This window comes from Polypterus senegalus, chromosome 17, assembly GCF_016835505.1.
Source record: "Polypterus senegalus isolate Bchr_013 chromosome 17, ASM1683550v1, whole genome shotgun sequence".
Taxonomy (NCBI): Eukaryota; Metazoa; Chordata; class Cladistia; order Polypteriformes; family Polypteridae; genus Polypterus; species Polypterus senegalus.
Genome location: NC_053170.1, coordinates 78,749,126 through 78,769,200, shown reverse-complemented (window position 1 = coordinate 78,769,200; position 20,075 = coordinate 78,749,126). Strand labels below are relative to the sequence as shown.

Below are 20,075 nucleotides of genomic sequence, written 5' to 3'. Positions count from 1 at the left end.
AAACCCTTAATCTACCACTATATATATATATATATATCTATATATATCTATATATATATATATATATATATATATATATATAGCAAAATACCTATGCTTTGCAGCGATACTGCCTTAAAAGTTTTAATAAGAAGAAAATTAAACCTTTTTAAACTAAGGGAAAATATACCAATAATTATTTGTTAAGGATCTCTTTGTATAACACATTGTGAGTTTGGCCCTCCGGTTGTAATATGACCAAGTTGTGCGCTGAGCTTACTCTTAAGCATGCAACGTACAGTTGGCCATGTGAACAGTAATCTTGTTTCAAATCTCACAGCTTGGATTGCTGCTGTCATAATCGGTTTGAGTTTCATGATTTGTTTCAATTATGACAGTATTTGTAGGACTTGTGTTGAAGTGGCATTCGGCATCTGTCAAGCGTTGTAAGTATACAACCAGTTTCATCGATAACTTCACATACAGCTTTTGAGAGTTTAAACATTCATAAACATCAAAGTGTCCACTATTGAAATCGTCACCTGTGAATCTAAGATGTTTAAGAGGCATTGGCGGTTTGTCCAAAGGTGTAAAATATTTGGCCATTTCGGTACACTTGAAAGCGACAACCAAACAATTCAGAGGCAGCCATCAACTCACATGCAGATGCATAGGTGAAGGGCTTAAGCATTTCACTCTTATAGTGCTCCTGTGTAGTATAATTATCTCCTGTACCGTCATCAGTCCACACCTTGAACCTGTCCCAGTCATTCAATACATAAGACACAATGTTTCTCCAGATATCAAGAGTGAGCCTGATATGGCCGTGCAATATGTAACACAGAGAATGGAAAAGGCAGGTGCCATCTCCGGGCATGGAAACCACTCGGTAAGTGACAGTTCTTTGATCGATGGTGATCAACCTCGATAGACATGTTAATGTGGGTACGGTTGGAACGATAAAGGAAATGGGTACCTGAACAATGTAAAGTAAGTCTAAAATACCTACACAATAACTGTAATCGTAATAAACGAACAATAAAACAGTGGAGAAGCCGTGGATTAAATAAAAAGGCAGCAGTTATCAGCAGGGAGACGTGAATCCCGTGGCGAAGCAAGGAAGGGAATGAAGAGACCGGAGCGATGGACGGCCTTATATAGGCAGGCAGCCAACAACGTGGGAGGCATTGGGATGGGGGACCCAACGCCGTCTCACACGACGACCGAGCTGCAGGCTATGGACGTATATATGTACGTAAGTAGGATTCAGTTAGCGTTGGGAACCCGCGTACCAAATTTCTTGAAGATGGGCCTATAAGTAACAAAGACCGTTGGAAAGTTCAATATGGTGGTCGACAGTGGCGTCACACCACCGAAATAAGTACATACATCGGTTTCGGTTAGCGCAGGGAAGCCGCAAACCAAATTTCGTAAAGATGGGGCCATAAATAAGAAAGTTCAACATGACAGACGTTGTCGACCATTATGACCGTTACGTGTAGAATTTCGAAATGAAACCTGCTTAACTTTTGTAAGTAAGGTGTAAGGAATGAGCCTGCCAAATTTCAGCCTTCTACCCACACGGGAAGTTGGAGAATTAGTGACGTTGGAAAGTTCAATATGACGGCCGACAGTGGCATCATACCACCAAAATAAGTACGTATATCGGTTTCGGTTAGCACAGAGAAGCCACCTACCAAATTTCGTGAAGATGGGGCCATTAATAAGAAAGTTCAACATGGTGGACGTTGTCGACCGTTATGACCGTTACGCGTAGAATTTTGAAATGAAACCTGCTTAACTTTTGTAAGTAAGCTGTAAGGAATGAGCCTGCCATATTTCAGCCTTCTACCTCCACGGGAAGTTGTAGAATTAGTGATGAGTGAGTGAGTCAGTGAGGGCTTTGCCTTTTATTTGTATAGATATATATATACTTGCATATATCCATTATCTATTATCCCTACGTTATAAATAAATTGCATTATTTTGTTTATTTTAACAAGCTTGTCCGGGTTATTTAAGAAAATAAGTCTCTGGCCATGTTTTTCACCACAACAGAGACAGTAATAGCGTTAATGCAGACGTCCGTCGATTTATCAACTTTTTTTAGAAATTGTACATTTCTTTCATATTCATCCCAGTTGGAAGGTGAAACAGAGATCATACACTCCAGTACTTATATTAATTTTCTGTCTCTAAGGTGGAGAAGATAAAGCAATCTCTTTCCTACATCAGTCACAGTTTTTCCTGAACCCACTCCAATTCAGAGGAGCAGGGAGCAAGAGCATATCCTGGAAGTACTGGGCATAATGTACGAAAAGGGCCTGGACAGGGTGCCAGTCCATTACAGGGTCCACTCACAGTCACTGGGACCATTTAATCAAACTAGAGTACACAGAAGAGAAACAGACAAAGAGACATTTAAACTCAGCCAAAACACTGAACTGTATAATTTGTAACTTATCTCTAGTGGTGCAATCATCTCTACACCCTGAACTCTATAAAAAAGAAAACACTTTAAGATAAAAGTTGTAATCCAGTGAGACAATGAAATTGTTGTGCTAGAGTGGTTGAGGAAAAAAAAAGTGCAGCAATTGCTACCTTTGATGACATACTGATTTTGCTGATGCTCTTATTTAAACTTACTGAGAGCTGATGAAATGTTCTGGCGTAGTGCACTGGCTGATGTGATTTGCAGTCCCCACATTGGCATTGCCACAAGGTTCCAGATAAGGTGAAGGGGGAGGAGTGTACATATATGAAAAATCTCTATTACTGAATCAATCGCACAAGATTGACTGGCCAACCCCCACCCCCTGAACTTGTATGTAAAATATACCACATAGCAATGAGTAACAAGAAGCCTACAGAACAGGGACTATTGGGAGTACAGGCATTATTGTAAGGTATTCCATTCAGCTTCAAGCACTGCTTATACAGTACACATGGCCATCACTTTATCCTCTACTTCTCTCTCTCCTTTACAGCTATGCTCACAGCAAGAAAGCCTGCCACACGCTTGAGGTATACAACATGCTTGTTAAAGATGTCTTCTCTTAACTTCGCTGAATATTAGTACTCTTTTCACTTGTCAAAGCAGAGGTGAAAAGGGGACACAGAGCATTACAATGTCCCACTCATGAGAGTATTAATAACAACATAGACAAAGAACACAAGCTGGTTAATTTTCTGTCATCTACAATGTCACAAAAATGTAATCAAATCAGTTAAAACATTTTTGAGACTTTGGAGTATTTAGTTTTTGTACTGTGGGAGATTTTTCCTCCTAAATATTGACAAATCAAAATGTCCTTTTTTAGTGGATATCTATTGCCCTAGATGTACTATCCTGCCAAATGTAAGCATTTGTAACAATCTGGAAATAGTATTTTTGCTAAAGACCAAACAAGTGAGTAAGTGAATCAGTTGTCAGTCAACTATACTTAAATTAGGGCTGCTTTTCAATTAAAACTAATAATCACAATTAATTGCACAAATAAAACTTCTAATCAAAATTAACTGCATAATAATCACGATTTATCATATTTCCTTCAGGCATATTAATATTTTCTATAAAGCAGAAATAACTCAGTGATTAATTTCTAGTACATAACAGTTTTAATAATCACTTGCCTATGCATATTAAATTATTTCTGTTAGTTTATTGAACAATTTTATGTAACAGAAACAACGTTCAACAACCACCAAATAATGCTGGAGGTTACTACAATATTTGGGAAAACCAATACGTATGGCTTGAACTGCTATTATTATTATTATTATTAACTGCAGTTAATCTGCTGTATTACTTTGAATATATATATAGAATTAATTATCTCGCAGATTAAACAAATAGTATGCAAACTGTAGCCCACTTAGGGTCAGATTTTTCAGACTGGCATTTTTGGATAAAATATTTTTACAGAAAGTAATTTTAGACTACTTTTAAAATTAAGTTTACCAGCTTGCTAACCTTTCTGTCATTAGGTTTTCATATTACCAACTTTCGGTGAGGGTATTGGGACTTGTTTTGTTATATGACAGCCTTTTTGGCAAATCCTTTTTGGTCTTTGAGCATTCTTTTTGTCATTGCTTTTTTTTCTTAAATACTTATCCTTAATTTCTAAATATTCTCTGTTGCCTTTTCTGTCACAAGCTGGAGTTTTTGCTCAGGCTCTCTCTATTGTGAGGCATTTTGGAATATTAAGTAGTTTTTGAACTTTGCTAACAAGCTTCCAAATACTGGGGCCTTGCCGGGCTGACACATAATGTTATTGTTGGGAGTAAGCTAGACTGAGTGAGCCATTTCTGGGCTAGCCAGTTAAGATAATGGCCCACTGTTTTCCGGAGTTCTTTGTCCATTTTTACCATGTTTGACATTTTTTATCCTAAGCAAACTGATATTACTAGAAGACAAGACATGGCTAATTATAACAGGAATAAGCTAGACACCAGCTGTTATGCTGAAACACCAGTCAAGGAGCAAAACTGATAGAAACTGTTTTAAGAAAAAAAAATCAGCAAATCTTATCAGCTGTTGCGCCAATCAGAGATCTGTGGATAAACTACATAGAACTCATCACATAACTCTGTTTCACTACCAAGTACTGTTGGGCTAAAATGCTTGTTCTCTTCAAATCTTTTCTTAAGAACTAATGTAGAGGCTGGTAAAAAAAAGAAAACAAAAAGGCAGACTCCACAAAACCTAATCAAAAATAAAATGGGAAAATACATTTTTTATTTAATTTTTTACCTTTTCAATTATCCTTTGTTTTACATCATCTGGGATCCAGTCAGCTGTTTCAACATGGAATCGAATTTCTGTTTTTGAATTCACTAGAAAAAATTAGATATGATCTCTTATTACCGTTTAATTTTTTCATACAACATAACATAACAGCATTTTCAAGGCCACTTGATCCTATTTAGTGTTGCAGGCACCAAAGCCTATCTCAACACCACTGAGTGCAAAGCAGGCGCCAGTGCACTGCCGAAAACAGCTGGACCGAGAGACAAGGTATGCAGTGGTGGAGAGGGAGGCCTTGGCGATCAAATGGGCGATTACACAGTTGAGGCACTACCTCTTGGGGTGCGAGTTCACTCTGGTGACGGATCATGCCCCGTTACAGTGGATGGCCCTTCACAAGGAGTTGAACCTGCAGGTCAGGAGGTGGTTTCTTGACCTACAACAGTACATTATTTCAGTCGTTCATCATAAAGTTTCTCTCCATGCCAATGCTGATGCCCTCTATCGGGCACACGACCTCTTCGTGCAGGTCGCCCGACCCGATGGGTCTGGGCTAAGGGAGGGAGCCTTGTTACACATGTGCGAGTGGGAGGCAGCTGAAGGGCTTATTTAATCGCAACAACTTGTCCGACCAGGGGGCGAAGGGGTGCACTGACTCTCTTTCTCAGTTCTCTACAGACAGTACCTGGAAAATCCTGCCAGGTGCCAAAGCCCGGAGGACAACATCACTTCCGGCCCCGGGCCCAAGGATGACATCACTTCTGGTCCCCGGCCCAAGGGCAACATCACTTCCGTTCAACTCTCCATAAAAGCCACTCTCCTTCCTCTGGTCATGAGTTCTGTTTTGGATTCAGTAGTGTAAACTACCCTATGCTATTTTGGCATAAACTAACCTTTTGCAGCCTTGACTACAATATACGGGTGGCTGCCTTCTTATGATGTCTGGTGTCTCTTATTGTGACAAAGGGTTTGAGTAATTTGGTCATGTGGAGATATTTTGGCTATTTAAAGTAGCGTGTACATCAAACTGTGTCAAAAGCATGTTCCCACAAAGACAGGTAACACCACTAATCTTCTGTACCATCTGAAGCAGTACTATCCTTTAGAAGAAATCACAATGCAAGACTTTACAGTACTAGATCCAAGCAAGTGCTGCACTAATGGGGATTTCTTTCTTTTTTTGCCTTCAAACTTAAGCTGACCAATTGAGTGAACATGTCAATTTTGTTTATGTTCTCCTTCATTTACATTTGAAAGCTGCTTGAATTTGTGCTGAGGATATATAGAGAATGTTTTTTATCTGTTAATTTGTGGGTTTGTTTCCCAACCATTTAAGACAGTAAGAATATATACAAGGGAAAGATACAGTATACAGGTAGTTTTTTTTGAGACTTTGTTTTGTATTAATACCTACTTTATTTGTAACTGACCAAAGAATTTACTTCTGTTCTCCTGTAAAACTTAAAAGATTTAAGATTTTAGTTTTATATTTAAGATTTTAGAATTAAGATTTTATTTTATTTACTTGGACTTGACCAACAAATTTAGTGTGTTCTCCTGTAAAACCTGAAAGCTTTTGACTGGTGAGAATTGAGACTTTTTCATTTTGTATTATCTATTTTATTTATTGGGATCTGACCAAAGAATTCTGTTGTGCATTTTGTTTGTGTTCTCCTGTAACACTTGAAGCATTTGACTGGTCAGAATTAAGATTTTAGTTTATTATATATACCTATTTTATTTACCTGAATAATAATAATAATAATGTTCTACAGTACATTTGTCATCTTCTGACAGGAAATAAATAATATTTAATGCAAAATAAACCTATGGTTTATCTTTACATCTCACTCTGGAGTAAAAAGGAAACTTTAAGCTTGACAGAAATAGTGATATGATTTATATCATGTGTCACACACGTATGCACGGGAGGCAGCTAAAGGGCTTGCGTAAGGGCAATTCCAAATCAGACCGGGATGTAGAAGAGTGCACTGACTCTTTTTCTCCCTTTCCTGCAGACCATTCACGGGAGATTCCACCTGGCCCTCTTGACGTCACTTCGGGGCTCGAGCCTATGGCTGAAGATCCCTATGAGCCTGACCCCTTTGATCTCACTTCCTGTTTTCCCCTTTAAAAAGCCTCCACCTTTTCCCTATTCCATCACTTCTGTTTTGGACTTGATTTTGTACACATCAGTGCTGTTATACATTTTGCAACTTTGCAGCCAGGATACCAATATACCGGTGGCTGCCCCAAACCTTTTTATGACTCTTAAGTCTGGTTTTTGTGACACATGATATATATCAATATTGACTAATATCAAACAAATTATTGTGATAATTTTTTTACCCTATCGCCCAGCCCTAATTACGTACCCAAAAATATATGGTTATTATTACTTTATTGTAATAAAAGAACTGCAAATTGCTAAAGAACAGTGAGTACAACACTTCAACTTTTTAATTTATTATGATTAAAAAACTTTGTTCACACCACTATCAACTAAATTAAACACAAAAAAATGGTTTATGAATTTCTCTCCAAAAACCTGATTTTACAGTATACAGTATAACAAATGATTGTAGAATGCAAAACCCTGTAATAAAGTTTCATTTGTGCCCCAGTCTGCCAACTATCATTGTAACAGGTTTAGACTGCATATCCCATAGTACTGCAAAGTTATATTGTTTCGTACCAAGTGTACCCATTTTTGGAAAGATGTAGTCTCTTACACATAAACAATCAATCAAAACAAACATTGTAATTACAGTTATATATTTTCTGTTTTTAGAAAACACTTTATATTACTCTGGAACAAGAAGTAAACAATTTAGAGTTTTATATGTATAATTATGTACACATCCAAACCTTTACTTCCAAAATTATTTTTCATGCCAGTCCTTGAAACAATTTCATTTACCAGTAGACACAGATGAAGCTTACATTTTGTATACTAGATTGAGATTTTTGTGCTGCAGTTCATCTGTTTTCACCTGCCTTGTGTTGCCTAATCATGTTCGTTCCCCACTTCTTGAGGGGGTGGGGAAACCTAGGATGAAGTGTGCACGATTAGAAAGAGGATATAAAATATTTCACAGCACTATCTATCTCTTCAAATGTAGGATTATACTGTGAACAATTCACTATATGAAACTTTTTTTTTTGCTCATATTCTGGTGAAACAGTGAGACGAATTACTTGATACAGTGACATTTGATCTGGCTGGGGGAGAGGGAGTTCCCCACGTGAATGTTCAAGAATCACAATTACAGCATAACAATTACTCATCAATACGCTAAGAAACATTTTCTGTACTCTAAGTTGAACTTCAAAGAGCACTGCTCATAAAACTAACACAGGGAGACCAAGCAATATAAAACCTCTGGGCAAGGTGATTGAGCCCATGATGCTTGAACTGTAAAACTGCATGCAACTATGTTTCAAAGCCATATTAAGCAGTACTTACAAATCAAGTGTAGCCTTAAGCCCTTCATCAAACACATCATTTTTAATAGTCATGTTTTGCACAGAATCTGACTCGAGCTTGATACGTAATGATGCGCAAAAGTAAATAAAAATGAGCTGTAGCATAAGCATTGTTGTTGTTTACACATAGGTGTGACTTGTAGTACAAATGACCTATCAGAGACAACTATATTAGAATATTAGAACAATCTAGACAAGAATGGGTCATTCAGCACTACAAAGCTCTGCCAGTCCTATCCATTTAATTCTTCTAAAACACCATCAAATCTAGTTTTGAAAGTCCCTAAAATTCTACTGTCTACCACACTACTGTATTTGTCATCTTATTCCAAGTTTCTACGGTTCTCTGCATAAAGAAAAACCTCCTAATGTTTGTGCGAAATTTACCTTTAGCAAGTTTCCAACTTTGTCCCCGTGTTCTTGATGAACTCATTTTAAAAATAATAGTCTCAATCCACTGTACCAATTCTCTTCTTAATTTTAAACATTTCATTCATGTCTCCTCTTAATCTTGTTTTCCTTAACTGAAAAAGCTCAGCTCTTTTAATCTTTCCTTGTAATTTATTCCCCGTAGCCCTGGAATCAGTCTAGTCGCTCTTCTCTGGACTTTTTCCAGTGCTGCTATGTCCTTTTGTAGCCTGGAGACCACAACTGTACACGGTACTCCAAGTGAGGACTCCAAGTGCATTATAAAGTTTGAGCGTTAACTGAGGTTCAGAGCATTAGAATGCATCGTGCATCATGTACAAACAACTTGAAAATATGGTGGTATCCCACTGGTAGGCTACCTTATATTTAAGTGGTTAAGAGTGGTGTTTCAACGTAGTCAGTGCTAGGGCTACTACTATTATTAATTTATATAAATAATTTACATGGGAATATAGATAACAAGCTGGTTAAATTTGCAGATGAGACCAAGATAGGAGGATTGGCACTTAGTCTTGTAAGGTTTATAAATTCTTTTGGGGCTCACCCAACGTGAGACACATCGAAGAGCGTTCCGAAGCGCGATCGCAGCATCTGTGGAAGACAGCATATTGGTCGCCAGGGCAACCACAGGCTCCCAGCGCTGTAGCAGCTCGCCGCGAAAACAAATCCTAAAAGATTGTGGTCGTACTATGATAGCACCTGCCATCGATGGGTGATGCAAGGAATATTGTAAATGCAGGGAACAGTATTACTTGGCCATTAACCTGGTCACAACCCTGTCTGATTGCTGTGTCTGTGTATAGAAGAGTGGTAGATCCCACTATAATAAATAAACATGCTGTTTCTGTTTCAAATTGAATAAAGCTGGTTTTGCTAAAGTACAGAGACTCAGCCTCTTGCTTTGGGGTGCAAGATGGGGATTCACGAGTCACAATCTAGAATCCATTGAATTATTACAGAGGGACCTGGGCAACAAACAGGTTTGTTCAGATTTGTGGCGGATTAAATATAATGTACGTAAATGTAAAGTATTATATGCAGGAAGTAAAAATGTTAGGTTTGAATACACAATGGGAGGTCTGAAAACTGAAAGTGCACCTTATGAGAAGGATTTACGAGACATAGTAGACTCAACAGTCAACACTATCAACTTCCAGACAGTTGTCAGAAGCTATTATCAAGGCTAACAGAATGGTCAGTTTTACAGAACAATGTGTAAAGCACAAACCAAAGTAGGTTATGTTGAAGCTTTATAATGCACTGTTATCCTCATCTGGAATACAGGGGGTTGAGTTATAATGAAAGATTAAACTACTTCCTTAGGAGGCTGGCGTCCTTCAATATCTGCAATAAGATGCTGCAGATGTTCTATCAGATGGTTGTGGCGAGCGCCCTCTTCTACGCGGAGGTGTGCTGGGGAGGCAGCATAAAGAAGAGGGATGCCTCATACCTGGGCAAACTGGTGAGGAAGTCAGGCTCTGTTATAGGCACGGAGCTGGACAGTTTGACATCCGTAGCAGAGCAATGGGCACTGAGCAGGCTCCAGTCAATCATGGAGAATCCACTGCATCCACTGAACAGTATCATCTCCAGACAGGGGAGCAGCTTCAGTGACAGACTGCTGTCACCGTCCTGCTCCACTGACAGACTGAGGAGATCGTTCCTCCCCCACACTATGCGACTCTTCAATTCCACTTGGGGGGGGGATGTGTGGGTAAACGTTAACATTTACAAAGTTATTGTCTGTCTGTTATACCTGCATTGTTATCACTCTTTAATTTAATATTGTTCTTTATCAGTATGCTGCTGCTGGACTATGTGAATTTCCCCTTGGGATTAATAAAGTATATATCTATCTTTCTATCTATCTAAAAGAAGTGAGCTTTTTCAGTTTAAGCAAAAGGAGATTAAGAGGTGACATTGCTCAAGTGTTCAAACTTTCGAAAGGATGTAGGACAGTGGATGAGACTGTTACTTTAAAATGAGTTCAAAATGAGCACAGGGACCAGTTGGAAACTTGTTAAGGGTAAATTTCACACAAACACTAAAACATATTTCTTCACACAGAGAACCATTGACACATGGAATAAATTGCTAAGTAGTGTAGTAGACAATAGGCCATTTTTATGGACCTTCAAAACTCTATTTGTTGTTATTTTGAAGGGCTTAAGTGGATAAGACTGTCAAGCTTTGTTGCGATGAATGGCCTGTTCTTGTCCCTTTCTAATGTTCTAATGTTAATCAGTGTTTACACATGATCTTTTCTCTTTTCAACCATGCAATATAACTTCATTATACTGATACAGTTTAGTTTTTGTATGTATATAAACATAGTTCTCTGATGACTCTAATTTGATTCAGTACATGCATTTTCTGTTAGGGCTTCTCTAGTATTGGCCAAATTTATTAACTCTCAGTAACTGTCCAATTCAGTCAGTCAGTCATTTTCCAACCTGCTATATCCTAACACAGGGTCACGGGGGTCTGCTGGAACCAATCCCAGCCAACACAGGGCGCAAGGCAGAAACAAACCTTGGGCAGGGCACCAGCCTACCACAGGGCACACACACACACACCAGGGACAATTTAGGATCGCCAATGCACCAAACCTGTATGTCTTTGGACTGTGGAAGGAAGCCATTACAGACATGGGGAGAACATGCAAAATCCACGCAGGGAGGACCCAGGAAGTGAACCCAGGTCTCCTTACTGCGAGGCAGCAGCGCTACCACTACGCCACCATGCCACCCCTTGTCCAATTCATTTTTTATTTTTTTAATAAGATTTTTAAAAAGATCTATATATCTATTATTATGATGATATGTATGTACTGAAAATCATTAATAAAGTCTAAATTAATTAATTGAATTTAAATATATTATGCTTACATTATAATAGACAGTCAAATACATCATAACCTTATCTCTTGCAGTTTGTAATGTGACCCTCTAATTTCAATCAAAAAAAATAATTGCGTACAACAACTGTACTGCAATGGACTTCCAACCTGCCCCTAGTGTACCCAAGATATGTTAGGCTCACAGGAGATCCTGAATTGGATTATGTAGGTTTGAGAGAGGAATTTTATTTAAAAAACAGTCAAAAAAAATCAATAATTTTCGAACAAAAGTAAAAAAAGAAAACAGAAGGTATATTCTTAATGGTATGGGTTAAACAGCCAGTACAGTACCTTTATTGACATGCTGGCCACCAGGTCCACTGCTTCTGGTATAAGTAACTGTGAGCCGATCTAAACAAAAAAAAATATTTTATAAAAATGTGCTACCAGTAATGCACCCAACAAATAAACTTTGTGAAATATACATGCATTTATCATCATTTATTTTAACAGGTGCTTATTATTGTCAAAGTTTCCACAAGAAATAAACTATTATTATTCTGAATTATTCATTAAAGAATACACAAATTTACAAAAGGTTTAAAACGTTTGAAAAAATACAGTATTTTCACTTAACTATATATTTTGATAATACTTAAAAGATCATATTATATTTGTGATCCAAAAGCAGATTAAGAGAGTATGAAAAAGGAAAATCATTAGCACATTAGAAAAATGTTCAATGACCATGAGTACCATTCACCGAGAGTTGGGGAATGGCTGCAATCACCGCATTGTAAGAACCTCCTCGGTTCAGAGATGGTTGTTCCTTTTTCACGCAAATGGCCTCTTTGACTCCTCGCTCAAACCAGCGTTCCTCCCTGTCCAGGATGTGCACATCTTCATCACTGAAAGAGTGACCACTGTCCTTTAGATGTAAATAGACTGTGGAGTCCTGGCCTGACGAGGTAGCTCTTCTGTGTTGTGCCGATGTATGATACACGGCAATCCTCCTGGCACTTAACTGTGTAAACTATATTACTCTGTCTGTGCCGGGGCACCAGATCCTTGGGGTGAACCAATTTTTGCCGTATCGTGTTTTGGGGTTTGAAAGCCACCGAGACCTGGTGTTTTGAAAAAATGCATCTCAGTTGTTCTGATACTCCTGACACATAAGGGATTACCAAAGGTTTTCGCTTAGGCAGCGGTTGTCCTTCCTCTCTCCTGGATTGCTTAGAGGAAGTGTTCCCAAAGTGGTCGATATCGACCGCTTGGGGTCGATTTGAACTTTCTAGAGGTCCATAGTTTCAATAAAAAAAATTGGGGGTCGACGACAGCAAAAATAGACCCCCTTACTACTGCTATTTGCTGGTTACTTCAAAATATCTACGATTCCAATTGGTACCTAATTAAGAAGTAAAATAATTCAAAAAAACACTTTTTTGATAAAAACATATTACATACCAAACTTGCGAATGAAAAGGTAAAATGTGTCATTAAAAGAGTCACATGTAAGAATGCATGAAAATACATGTAGCACAAACATGTCTGTGCATTGTCTTATCAAACGTATCAAAGCAAGTGCGGACATGAAAAACCGTTACATGTCTGCACTTGCTCGTGGTGGAACGGGATGACGGATATTCGATATTAGCAGAATCTATCAGTCTTGTACAGTTATGCTTTCATAAAACACTATAAATTGGTTCGTTTGATGTGACATGTACTTGTGATTTGAACTTTGAAAATAATTATTTACTGAGGAGCAGTACTATGAAAAAAAAAATAAGAAGACACAGTTTATTTATTCGAGTTTGAAAAAAATCTGTTTCAAGTAAGTACATACTTTATTGTTTTTTGTTTTTATCACAGGGGCTGTCGAAATTGTTTGTTAATAAAAGTTTTTATTTCTTCAGATAATAATATGACTGAACCAAAAAAGAAATGGAGACAGTACAGCTTGGACTATTTGTACTAATTTCGAATTTACATATTTATTTCATAAATGTCAAAAATGTAAAAAAAACTCTACTCGTATTTTTTTGCTTTAATTTTCGTTAGTGCAGGTTTTGATATTAAATGTTGCACAAGATAATGCCATATTCCGTACTCCTTTTATCTTTTTCAGTCATTAATTAAAAGTGATTAAAATGAAAAGTTTGATATCTAGTGAAATATTTAATATCGAGTACTGTACAAATGTATTAATTTGAGTAAGGAAAGTAAATGACTAGGGGGTCGACGGTTTTAAAAGTTTTTGGTAAAGGGGTCTGTGGCTGAAAAAAGTTTGGGAACTCTTGGCTTAGAGCATTCTTTAGGTGACTTGCTTGCTTTGATAAATGTCCAGCTGGGATAACCACATTTATTCAGGGCCTTTTTGATAAGATGTTCTTCTGCTTCCCTGGCCGCTGTGACCATGGGTATGGTGTTTGCTCTGTGTTGCACAGTCCTGATGACACCTATTTTGTGTTCTAGCGGATGGTGAGAGTCAAACATTAAATACTGATCCATATGCGTTGGTTTATGGTACACATCAACTTTCAAATGTCCCCCATAGCTGATGGAAATTTCACAATCTAAGAAAACTAGCCTGTCACGTTCCATGTCCTCCCTGGTGAACTGGATGTGTTTGTTCACTGAGTTGATGTGGTCAGTGAATTGTGGTACCTCCTGAGATTTGATTTTCACCCATGTGTCGTCCACATACCTGAACCAATGGCTCAGGGGTGTTCCAGGATAGAATAATAGCGCCCCATTTTCCACTTCTTCCATATACAGATTGGCCACAATAGGTGAAACTGAGGAACCCATGGCGGACCCATGTTTCTGCCTGTAGTACTGGCCTTTGTATAAGAAATATGTGGATTGAAGACACAGTTCCAAGACAAGACACACTTGGTCGGTGCTGAGAATGGTCCTTTTTCTGAGTGTGGGGACATCCTGTAATCTCTTACGGACCACCTCCTCTGCTTCCGTAAATGGAACGCAAGTGAATAGAGATGTAACATCATATGAGAGCATAGTGTCCTCTGCCTCCATAATGACATCTCTCATCTTCTCCACAAAATCCAAAGTGTTCTGAATATGGTGTTTTGAGCTGCCTACCAACGGGTTGAGGACAGCAGCCAGGAACTTTGAAATGTTATATGTAACCGAATTGATCATGCAGACAATGGGTCTTAACAGTGCATCCTGTTTATGTATCTTTGGTAAATCATACAGACTTAGTGTAGCTTTCCTTGGGTATAATCTGTGGTATGAGGTCTGGTCAATAGTGTTGTCATGCACTAACTGCTTGAGACAATCTATCACCTTTTTCCTGTAACCACTACCTGGATCTCGTTTTAGGAGTTCATAAGTGTTTTTGTCACTAAGCACAGACAAAATTTTCTCATGATAGTCCGTCTGGTTTAGCACCACTGTGCACCTCCCCTTGTCTGCCGGAAGGATGACAATGTTGTCGTCCTTACTGAGTGCCATGAGAGTCTTCCTCTCCTCAATACTAATATTGGGTGCAGGGGGCTTAGCATTGCTGAGACATGCTGAAACTTTTATCTGCAGTTGCTCCGCTTCCACCTCTGCAATTTTGTTATTTCTGATTGCTGACTCTGTGGCTGTGATCAGTTCCACTAGCGGGATTTGTTTCGGTGTGACAGCAAAGTTTAACCCTTTAGCAAGGACTTTTTTTTCTGCTTGGGTGAGTTGTCTGTCAGACAGATTCTTCACCCACTTGTCCAAATCCTCGGTTTGTGTCTGGCATCCTTCTCTCTGTTGGCTGTAGAGGACACTCCCTATCGTATGCTGATGTTTCTGGCACACCACAAGTAGATCAAACTTCCTCTGTTGTCTGGTCTTTCACTTTTCGTGCTGTGCTAGACAAGCCTTCTCAGTGAATTCAATCACCCGTTGAAGTGTTTTCTCATCTAAAAGCGATGAAAGCCTTTGTCAGATCTGCTCCTCTTTAGATTTCAAAACATCAATAGTAAAGTTAGTTTGTCTCACCCGTTCGTTTAGCAGCTGGCTCTGTGCCTTCTGTAGGATTTTTGTAGCTCGGAGACCCTTCACTGACAATTTCATCTGTAGACTTTTAGGTGTAATTCTGCTCTGTCTACATCTGAGGCTGAATCTCAGGTGGTTCCTGGAATCTGCCATTTTACGCGCTATTTGCTCATACTCACGTACAAGCTTTAGGCAGTTCTTCCCAAAGTGAGTCAAAATGTCTCGATGCATGCTCAATAATCCAGGTAAGGAAATTCTAGAAAGTTGATTCTGTTCATCTGGACATAGTTTTTTTCCCGATACGTTTCATCACTCATCCAAGTGACTTCCTCAGTCTCAGATGATTGCTGGTTTCTCCAACCTTATAAACAGTACCTTGGCCTAATGACCAAACTAGCACCATTGACTAACAATGGGCCGTGTGATCAATGATATGCAAATTGTCTATTGATCAATGGCCATGAGTACCATTCACAGAGATTTGGGGAATGGCTGCAATCACCGCTATATTCCTTCCTAGAACATTTATATACAGTATTTAAAAAAACAGCAGCCATCCCAACACTGACCCCTGAAGAACACTATTCTTAACACCTACTAATTCTGATCAGGTTATTCACACTATAATGTTCCATTTCCTATGTTTTATGGCCTGGGAAGACTTTGGGATCGCACAGTACAAGGTGGCATGTGTGGTTGGGGAAAAGGGTGTTTGGGTCTCACTGCTAAGACTGTTGCCCATGCAACCTGGTTTCAGGTAAGCGGTGGAAAATGAATGAACTACAACATGACACCCTGAACTCTCATTTCTTTTAGTTAGATGCCCAACCTCTCACATGGGACTTTTACAAATACTTTCTGAAAATCAAGATAAATAATATCATAGAGTAATATCCATCCATTCATCCATCCATTATCCAACCCATTATATCCTAACTACAGGGTCACAGAGGTCCATAATATATTCTATGGAATTTTTAATACACAGGTTGCAGAAATTCTTCAAAGTATTTTTTAAAGGAAGTTTCATCGACTAGGATGTAAAGAGAACAAAGACTGTTGTCTGCTTACTGGTTTAATTTGATTTTAAAATACCACATTATGAGTTAAGTAAATCCTCCAATATGTACTTACCACATCTAACTGGCAGTTTACCTGCACGATTAGAGAGGCATCTTATATATGTAGTGAACACATAATACACAGTAATGGGGTATCTGTTGCTATAAGAAATCTGTGTGACAATCTACAAAATAACTGAATAATTTAACTATAACTTCTACATTTCTATGTTTGATTTTTTAGGGTCTCCCTTATGACCTTCCTGAGTCCTGATCAACCAACCCAAAGTTATTTACAGTTGTTATTCACCTCCAAATAGTGGACACTGAGGTTGCTGCTCTTGTAAAATGAACAGTTCATATCCAGATTTACTTAAGGCAAGAACCCAAATGTCCCTACTATTCTGAACTAAAGTCTCTTCCTTTGCCCCTTCTATAATCTAAGGGTGTGTGAAAATGGTGAACTTCTTGAATTTTCTACCATCAAGAAACTGTTGTGATATTTTTTTCAGTATTTGTCTAACTTACTATATTACATATAAACCATACTTTTATTCATGAAAACTGGTGGTTACCAAGGGTGCCTCAGGTCTTGAAGGCGATTCTAATATGTGACAATAGTAAAAATATAATTACTGCTAATTTACCATTGGCCTTACTCTTCCATCAACCTGAAGTTATTTTAAGATAAGTTACAACATGAATAACACAGCTCCCAAAAGCCCCCATTTCACAAATTCTTATAATCATATACATACTGGTTAGTTTATCTGAGCTTAAACAAATAACATTCTAATAAATAACACTTTTTCCTAAAATTTGCTTTACATTTAGATATCCTTCCTAGTATTCTTGTCTCATTTGCATATCTCAGAATTCAACACAGTTACACATATTATTTATACTCTTCAATTTGTTTAGATGAAGACTCAAAAAAAGAACAGATCTAATGGACTCCTTTATGACAATGATCTCAAAATCTAATGTGTACTCTGTTTCCTTTCTTACTAACACTTCAAATATTTGTGTTAATTCCTTGGCATTTGCCCCTCCCACCACCAAGACAGTATTATCCAAAAAAAAAACACTCAGATTAAATATTATGAGTCTTATTTAATAAACTGGAAAACTGAGGTTTTTACTCCCCATTACACCACCTCAGGTTATACATTCCAAGGAGACTGAGAAGTGTAATCCCTCTGCAATTGGAATGCACCCTGATGTCATCCTCCATTTAACAATGAGATCCATGATCCACTATCTTAGTTTGCCAGTTCCTGCCACCATGCAATAATGAATAGGTGAATTACCCAAACCCCCTCACCCCTGTAAATATCCAGTGCTTTTGGCATTTTCGGTCAGATTTCAACCATCCCTGCAGCTTGGTCACAAAGTAGCTTTTTTGCAGTATTGTAAACAGCATCCAACAAGTTCCAAACAGGACATTCATGGATGAACTGACAACATCATCAAGGTCAGTACCAGGAGGGAGATGGATTTTGCATGACTTGATAGATCTCACCAAAACTGCCAGGATGGAGTTCAAACCAATCAAATCCAGAAGCCCACCCCGGGGACAGTGACAAGGCCATGCCCAGGATAGGTTTTGTTTTAAGATTGATTATCCTTGTAACTGCACAGTTTTTCATCTAGATTCCCTGTTTAATTAATTTCCTAAAGATGTGCATCAGCAATTGTCACAGCATAAGACAACTGTCACCTCTATTTCTTTGTTGCCTTATGAAAAGGCAATGAACTATGAGCTAACAGAAACAGTGCACATATTTACAATTTCATTTTAACTGTATCATTAACTTCAACTCAGATCACAAGTCTTTAAAAGGCAGTTTACTTGGTAACACCAGGCCATGTGTGAAAGGGGGCTCTCCTGTGCATTTCTGTTTTCAAGTTGACATTTTTATTGTGAACTGAGTTTGGAGTTTTGAGTTTTGAATGTTAACTACAAGCATCCACTTTTTGATCCAACCATCCATCATCATATGCCTGATCACTAACAATAGACATATTACAGAAAAGAGGTCTACCAGCTCACTGAAGCACAAGCAAGTCTGAGGAGATGCTGCTGAAAAGATGGGCAGGTTTAAATTTCTTGGAGTGACTAGAGAGCCAAAGTGGGTGAAAGGAAGTGCAATATGTTTTGGCTTTTTAAAAAAGGTTCACCACTGCTTCTACTTACTACCATGTAAGAAGAAGAAATAAAATACTGAGTATGGCACAGCTCCTTAAAATTAAACTGAAACAAAAATATAAGTGAAGCTAAGTAGCATGTAAGCCCATTTTAAGAAAATCTTAATCTTGGTGACATTTTTGTTCTGAAAGTTTTTAAGTCCACCTCCATATTACGTCCCATGTTCGCTCATTATAGCCCTTTTCTGATAGTGAGATGTTTGTTCATGCTTTTGTCACAACCTACATTGACTAAAGTAACTCTCTGTTGGCAGGTGTCCCTTCAAATGAACTATGTCACCTCTAGCTTCTTTAAACTCTCTAAGAGTCCAGACTCAGACCAATAATAGTTAGAACATAACGCAATTAGATTCCACCTTCACTTCACTTGCTCCATGTGTCTTGTGGAACTGAAAATATGATTCTGCTGCTAACAAGCAAATTTTTAAATGATCTTAACACAGGACTTCATTAATAATCTAACTGTTCTCTTGATTTCCTCTAGAACTGCTATGTCTCTTTTATAATATGAAGATCAAAACTGTACATGGTAATTCAGATGAGGCCTCACTAGGAGCCAAGATTACTGACATAGAGGCCACATTGGACCGTGTCGCAGACAATGAAGTATCTACCTTATTGCAGCATGTCGGCATTAATGATATTTATTTACAGCAATCTGAGGTATTAAAAAGAAACTTCATCTCTCTATGCACCAAAGCTAAAATAAAATGTCAGAATTTAGTTGTATCTGGCCCCTTACCAAGGTTATATAGAGGGGATGTGATTTATACAGTTTACAATACAATACAGTTTATTTTTGTATAGCCCAAAATCACACAGGAAGTGCCGCAATGGGCTTTAACAGGCCCTGCCTTTTGACAGCCCCCCAGCCTTGACTCTCTGAGAAGACAAGGAAAAACTCCCAATAAAAACCTTGTAGGGAAAAATGGAAGAAACCTCGGGAAAGGCAGTTCAAAGAGAGACCCCTTTCCAGGTAGGTTGGGCGTGCAGTGGGTGTCAAAAGTAGGGGGTCAATACAATACAATATACACAACAGAACAATTCCTTAAGACAGCATAATAATAAAAATTTTAGAAGTACGGTTTAACAGTAGATGATATGACATAATTAGGTTTGGATATTTTTAGAGTCCTGGAGACCTCATCCATCTAGCTGCCTCCCCATTTGGCCATGCCACGGCTGAAACGTTGCTCCGATGAACAGATTGCGTTCCCTTCACTAGAAACCTGGGGCCTCAAGTATAAACAGTGCGTATGCACAAAAAGGTTGTGTACGAACGTTTCCATGCAATGTATAAATGTATGTATAAAACCTAAACTTAGAG

The 20,075-nt window shown here is 38.3% G+C and overlaps 1 protein-coding gene across 1 annotated transcript in view; it reads right to left on the bottom strand.

Annotated features, from left to right (window-relative positions):
• Positions 1 to 20,075, bottom strand: part of mrpl58 (mitochondrial ribosomal protein L58) — a 51,148-nt gene that overhangs the window by 12,661 nt on the left and 18,412 nt on the right. Inside the window, exons 3-4 of the mRNA XM_039740423.1 lie at positions 11,832 to 11,891; positions 4,733 to 4,815 (exon numbers count right to left, since the gene is read on the bottom strand). Coding sequence (XP_039596357.1) covers positions 4,733 to 4,815; positions 11,832 to 11,891 — 143 coding nt within the window. The remainder of the gene's footprint in view (positions 1 to 4,732; positions 4,816 to 11,831; positions 11,892 to 20,075) is intronic.